The following is a 7,240-nucleotide window of genomic DNA, read 5'->3' on the forward strand; positions in this document are numbered from 1 at the left end:
GGTTCATCCCACACTGTCTGGGATAAAGACACATTTAGCTTTTCATACCTCAAGTTCACTTTTATTTACATTTGTTATTTCTTTGCTTTTGTTATCCTTCAATGCAGGTAGAAAATGCGAGGTTAAGCAAGAATTAGCAGTTTGACTAGAAGATGATTTGCCGTTACATATTTTGTGATTTGGGAGCATTCATAAAATCCCAGGGTGTCTACCTTCCCTCAGCCTCAAGTGACTCATGACCCACTCCTGGCCAAGAGCAGGATGTTTACATTGTCCAGTCTCATAACTAAAATGTGATTTCTTAAAAAAGTATTTAGGTTACTGACCAGGCATGTCTTTCTTCTACTCCCAACATTGTACGTCTTCCTTGCTTACTTCCAACATTTGCTACTCCTTCACTCCAAGAGACACCATCAGTGGAGGAGTTTTCTCACTATTTATTCAAAATTCTCTAAGAAAGTGTCTTTTGTTTCCTATGTCCTCAGATTGAAAATATCCCTTCTATTAAAAAAACAGTATTTCTTTTTCCTCAACTAGTGATAACAAGACAAGTTCAAAAGCACTACTATTTTAACTACTAGTATGATACAAAAGATGCTTTTGACTAGTGGCAAAGAATGGAGTTAATAAACGGAGTTTTTAAACACAGAGTTAATAAATATAAAAAATAGCTTAATAATTTAATAGTTTAATAAATAATAGTTTAATAATTAAAAAAACAGTAGAGAATTGTAACCATATCGGAAAAATATATTCAAACAGAACTAGGGTTCCTGTTGTTGCTAATCTTTCTGCCCACTAAAGAAGCATGACTAATTTTATTCTCATTTCTTTTGCTCATGTATATTCTGGATAGATCTGATCAAAATGTTTTGATGAAGCAGTTATCCATGGGAAAATACAGTCTTGGGAAATGTGTTACAGGAACTGTAGTCCTTTGAATGAAATGTTTGATGGTGAATAGTAAAAACTAAATCAGTGTTTTGATAATATTGGAATATTTCAATGCTATTATCTTAATTCATTTAGTTTGCCAAACTACAATATTATTTTATATTATGTTAAATAAATTTAGAAGTAAAAGTATATTTCAAGAATGATTAAAAGTAATCCAAACAGTAATATAATATTTTGATGGACTATAACGGATATTCTTTGGAGCTTGTATTTTATTGGAAATGTCAAAATTTTGACTGTGGTTTTTTGAACTAGAACAATTCATTCTCCTTCAAAAATATTAAAAAATTTATGGAATAAGAATTCTCATTTCCATGTGTCTCAGATTCAGGCTCCTGGTTCTGAAAGGTCTCTACTCGATGTGATCCACAACATATATATGTCTGACAAGCAACTTTTGTTAAAAAATATTCTTTGGCTTTGAAATTTTTTATTTCAAATACCAGACCTTCATGTTCTAAAATACTGCTTCTTTCACATTCTCTGAATGTAGGTTTTGTTGCATTGCATGAGAGTCTTGCTAGTAGACATGATATGACAGACACAAGAATCATTTCTTCTGTCCGTGGAAGGCAGTTTTCATTAGCTGTGTTCAGCATTTCATTCATTTGTAGGAAAAGTGGGTCAATTTAAATCGGGAATATTTCCTGAAGTTCAAGATACAAAATCAAATTACACTGCCACTGGGAAACACAAGAAATTCCCATGGTTTCTCTCTCTTTCTTTCTTTATATAATATTAATATTTGTAAAAATGTTTATGTAAATTACAATAAATTTTTTGCATTTCTAAGTAGATGAAAGCTGTGTGTAAATCCCCAAAGATAATAGGATTCAATTAAAAATGATAAAATGCACACAGCATGCAGAAATTTGCAAAAAAAGTTCTGTGCTGACAAAAAAAACCAGGCTTTTTTAAAAGTGGGGTTGCCTCTTTTTCTGCAGGAAAGGTGTGTTACGTCCCATATTAGAAGCACAAGAAAAATAAAACCAAAAAGCACCCACTGGCATGGATTTAGTGGAATCATTTAAGTGTTTATTTTCCTTCCTCCAATTGACTGATCTGTTGATTGATGAACCCAGATTGTCTACATGGCATTATTAAAGTAACTCTTATCTTTTTTTTCCCCTTGCCTCCCCATCAGGTCTTTTTAATCAGCTGATGACTCTCCTTGTACCCTGTAGCATTTAGACAAGCAGGCAGCAAGTATCCCCTCTTTGATGTGAAAATGCTTTCTAGCTTTCAGACTGTTTGCAAAGTGTAGTAAATGCTACTGTTTGGCGAGTGTCAGATACTCAGGCTGCATCGTGCGTCTGCCTAATTTTACCCCTTCTGAGGGTTGGTATCCACAGCAGCTCTTTGTGGAGTAGATTTCTGTAATTTCCATCTTGCTTGCCTCTGTTGATTGTGAAAGAGTAGATTTATCCTGCGGCTGAGTCCTCAGTTTTTAAATTTTCTGTCTGAAGAAAGATTCAAAGGCATGCTTTTCTGCTAAATATAATGCTGTCTTTCTTCTGAGCGACTTGACCGTCAGTCTGTAATTCATAAACTGTTAAGCATGAACTAACCCCTCATCTCTGTGTTCTAGGTTTGCAACCAGGGAGAGGAACGCTCTCCTCCTCTACAATGGGCGTTTTAATGAGAAGCATGACTTCATTGCCTTAGAGATCATTGAGGAGCAAATCCAGCTCACGTTCTCTGCAGGTGAGGTCTCACTTGAGTCGAGTGTTTCTGCTTGTGGTCAGGAGATTCTCTCAAGCCATTTGGAAATGCACTTTAATGATTTTATATGGCTATTTGCTGCCTCATTAATTGAGTAACTGACTGACATTATACAGGGAACAACTGAGTACTCCAGATTGTAGCGGTTTGTGGTGGTTACACTTGCTGTAGTGGGCAGGAGCTTGTCAACATATCAGTTATAAAAGCCAGAGTTTATGACTACTATAAAGGATTGGCACTAGCCTGCAAGTTGGCCTCCCAGCCAATATTTGCTTAAATGAAACTTCATTTTATCACACTGTGATAAACGTCATATGTTTGTGCATTTTTACACTACGCCATCAGTGAAACTAGGAGTGTAAACATTATCTAAAAAGTACACACAAGCCAAAGGAGAAGCTAGTAGATGAGTGAAAAATGCCTGCCGTTCTTCAGGGATTGGTGACGAGCAATGTTGTCGCTGGAATGCACTTCTGCACTGTAGAAGCATCTCCTCTTGGAAGAAGCCATAAACAACAACCAATTTATGAGAACTTAGCTGCCCACTCATTGCTACGGCAGGCTAGGAAACAAGAAGCGGAGGCTTTGGCGTTTGCTTGCTCGCTGCCCTAGGATGAAGCCAGTGTCTTTTGGTGCTTCTGGGAGCAGAGAGAAGGGAAGGCCGACAAGCGAAGCTCCGTGGCACCTGTCCCTGCCACTGTGACCTTCTCCCAGGGCAGAGGTTTCCTCCAGAAAATCAGCCATGGCAGTGGCAAAGCTCTTCCTGATGAATGTGTGATCAGAACAAACCCTGACTGTCCTAGCATCGGCAGAGGGGTGTTTCCCAAGTTAAAAAAGCTGAAGTTTCATCCAAAAACTCATGCCCAGCTGTGCTAATTGCCGTGACAGGGGTAGCGGGTGAAGCTGTTAGCACGCAGCTGTACAGCGTGGTTGAAGCACATTGAAGCCACCAGGAATCACCCCCTGGCCTTCAGCAAGCTTGCTGAGGCTCTTAGGGTCCCTCTTGGTGGACCACTTGTGTTCCTGCTTCAGCCCAGGAGCTGGTCTGTGAGTTCAGTGGGAAGGCTTTGGTGGCTTTACTAAATCTCAGCAGGGCAGACAACCTCTAGTTCTCACAGGTTTAGGGGATGTTTTCCGCTGGGACAGAAACAAATATCTGGGAAGGGCTGTTGTTGTGCAGGTCAAGTGGGGTTACGTGTAGGTCAAGTGAGACTGTACCTCTGTAACAGGCACGTAACTCAGGAAATAATCCTGTTATTTCCTGTTATCCATATTCAGGATAGACACGTCGGCTCTAGTCAGCTCTTACTTTATTTTTGTGAAAAGTGAGACTTTGCATGTAGTAAAGCAGTAGAAGCAGAGGCACAGCCCATGTCTGTGTTGCACACTCAACAGCAGTGATGGTCAGTGCCCTCAGGCCCCGTGGTAAATCCTATGTGACCCTATTGATTTACCAGTGATGCTTAAGTGCATATCTGGACCCTTTAGGTTAAAGATATCTGGTTTCATTTCCCCTTTATTACCTCAAAGTTGCCCAAATTAGATTTTAAGGCAGGCTTTTGAATGGATTAGTGTAATGAAATAACATGCTGCAGTCGGAGAGATGTGCTTTCTTCTGTAGCTCTACTCCACTTGTCTAAACTTGAATCAAATTGCTTGGAAGGCACCCGGAGGATGAATGAGAAAAGAATAAATTCTACTTGCACTTATATGCATTTAAATTCATGTATTAAAATACACGAAACTAAATTTAGATTTGCAGTGCTGCACCTGAGAGCAGGTCTGATCCTGTATATTACAAATGGTATTTTCTTTGGAAGAAGAATTGTTTATGTTTTATAGTTTTAAGTGGCTTTTGACAAACGGTACAAGTTTTGGACATCTGATCTGACTGTTTTACCTGTCGCAACAATTTTTCACAGAAAGCAAAGCAAAAGGATTGGAGACCAGTGATCTTCCTTTTGCAGAAACTTGCTAGCTGAATAAAAAGCCCAATTCTTACCACAGATTTTTTATCACTAAATGATAAAAAACATCACAGCAAGATGTCAAACATGCTAAGCTGAAATCTGTATTGTTTAAATAACAAAAATATATAGGATGGGAGTTAAAGGGGAGTAGGGGACATGGGAATAATACTTCACCCAGGGTAAAGTATTTATTGCAAATAGAGAGTTGAAAGTACATTTCAAGCTCAACAATACTATGAACTTTGTTAGCTTACAGAAGGGCTATTTTTACTGTGGTTTATTATGTAGAATTTTCCAACTGTTAAAAAAAAAAAAAACCAACAATGAAAAAACATCAAAACCTAGCAAACTCTTCTCTGTGCCAGGCCTTTTATGTTTATTTTGCTGCTACCTCGGAACAGATATGCCTGGTTACTGAGCTGGTTCTGCTGACTCAGATCTAACTTAAAAGCTTCAGCTTTCCAATTGCAACGGCAAGGACTTGCTTTCAAATTTAAATACTGAAAGGCCGCCAATAATTTCATTAATCACTGGTGAAATTTTGCTGAGACCAAGGTTACCATGGGTTTTATACTTGAGTACTTTTGGATTTCACTTTCTCAGCTCTGACAAGGAATAGGCTTCCCTTTCCTGACAAAATATTCTGGCACGATAGTCATCATATTAAAAAACCCTCAATGTGCTGCTTTTGGCAGAAATGCAGAAAAAATCATGTACATTTTTTCTTCTTGTGACCACTTCAGCAGTAGCTCTATCTACCCAATGAATCTACTACCGCACTCTGCAGAGGCATAATAAAAAATAACATAATTCAGCTGACTGTGCCACAAGCTATTTTTGTATTTGTACACCAAAATAATTCCATGAAACTGGGGACAATTACTGTCTCACAGGACAAAAACCCAAATTCCTCCATGATGAAGTAAGATGGCTGCATCCTGTGCCCAATGAGGATCTCTCCATGTTTCGGTTAAGTGCAAAGCGGAGTTTGCAGTGATGTTGACTTATTTTTTCCCTTCTGCCTGCCCTTGCAGGGGAGACCACCACTATGGTGGCACCATTTGTTCCGGGAGGGGTCAGCGATGGGCAGTGGCACTCGGTCCAGGTGCAATACTACAATAAGGTAAGACTAATTGTGTTGGTGATAACCCTATTATATTTAAAGTAATAGAGGCACGAGTCATCTAGCTCTGACCTGATGTATGCAGGTGACCTGAATTTTATTTATTTAACCAGGCACATTGCTACAGCTCTGCATAAATGGTACTGGTCTTGCCTGGGACAAAAGTTCCCTCTGTGGCCTTTTGTCTCAGGAAGGCAAAATCAAACCTAGTAAATCCTTTTCAGAAGTACTACCAGGGAAACCTTCAGGTACTTGGAACTATTTTAGGTTTCAGTTCTTTAAACCCTCACAACTGTCAGTATACCTAAAACAACTGATTCACTGATTTGGATCTTTTTAAAGAATTGTGCAGTGCAGGAGCCTTCAGTGTATTAACTACAAACCACTAGTATAGAATTTTCTGAAGCAAAGCAAAATTCTTCCCTTTAACTGTCTTTTCTTGTGTAAAATGACAAGTTCAGCTAGCACAAGCTTCTCTGATTTGGAAAGTTGGTTATTAAATGGTTGACACTTTTCAGTAATCAAGGGCTATCTTACTAAATAATTTTTTTGTCTGCTATATAAAAAGGTACACGAGAGAAATGCAAAAAAGTGTCGTTGCACACAGTTCATGGCACTCAGAGGTGGGCTCCTGGGTCCCTGTCCCACAGCTGTGCCCTTGGTAGCTGTCAAGAGCAGGTTCCCTTTGGCTGAACCAAAGGCAGGACCTTTGTGCAAACCAGCCATTTCTTGATGAACCAAAAAGTGGGCTTTTAGGGTGTACGGTGTCACTGTTTACAGATAGATGTCAGAGCTCTTCTATAATCTGTAACAAAATTTAGAGCATTCATTTAGTTACTGAGAAGCGTTGCTTTTAAGTCTGACATGATAGTATTAGGGGGGATCGCATAAGGAAATAGAGGAGCATTGTTGGCTGTTAAAAAGGAAACAGGATACTGGTGTAGGAAGCTGAATGGAAGATGAAGGATTAATATGATCAGCAAGTTCTTTATTTCCCAGCGCTGCATCCTTTCATCACAGTTTGTGTGGCAGTTTGAATAGGAGGATTAAAATTTTCTTTGGACTCCTAGATAGGGTCTCCTAGCCTAAGGATATTTTATTGAGGAAATAAAAACCTTTTTTATTAGTTATTTTATATATATAAAAAAATTATAACTTTATGAATTTCATACTTAATATGCTTAATATACTCTCTAATATCCAGAGCACAGAGAAACAGAAGCAAAACTTGGTGTGTCGCCGTGCATGCATCTGTGGATACTGTGAGGCTCTTTCTTACAAACTGCAACATGCTGTGTTTCCATAGTCTGGATATTTCGTAGTGAATCTCACTTTAGCTGAGTAAACGGCACTTGCTGAGGCAGCAGAGGGACCCTCCAACTTTCAAGCTCCTCAGTGGATGAGGAGAGGAGGGCACAGGGCTGCAGGAACAGCTGCTGGAGCGGCTCCGCCAAGGCATGCCCCAGCG

At 39.1% G+C, this 7,240-nt stretch overlaps 1 protein-coding gene across 1 annotated transcript in view; it reads left to right on the forward strand.

Annotated features, from left to right (window-relative positions):
• The window catches only part of CELSR1 (cadherin, EGF LAG seven-pass G-type receptor 1), a gene marked incomplete at its 5' end in the record, with an annotated part of 171,480 nt that overhangs the window by 94,536 nt on the left and 69,704 nt on the right, over positions 1-7,240 (forward strand). Inside the window, 2 exons of the mRNA XM_009698658.1 lie at positions 2,546-2,661; positions 5,684-5,772. Of these exons, the coding sequence (XP_009696960.1) occupies positions 2,546-2,661; positions 5,684-5,772 (205 nt within the window). The remainder of the gene's footprint in view (positions 1-2,545; positions 2,662-5,683; positions 5,773-7,240) is intronic.

Source organism: Cariama cristata, unplaced genomic scaffold, assembly GCF_000690535.1.
Source record: "Cariama cristata isolate BGI_N322 unplaced genomic scaffold, ASM69053v1 scaffold13154, whole genome shotgun sequence".
In the NCBI taxonomy this organism is placed as follows: domain Eukaryota; kingdom Metazoa; phylum Chordata; class Aves; order Cariamiformes; family Cariamidae; genus Cariama; species Cariama cristata.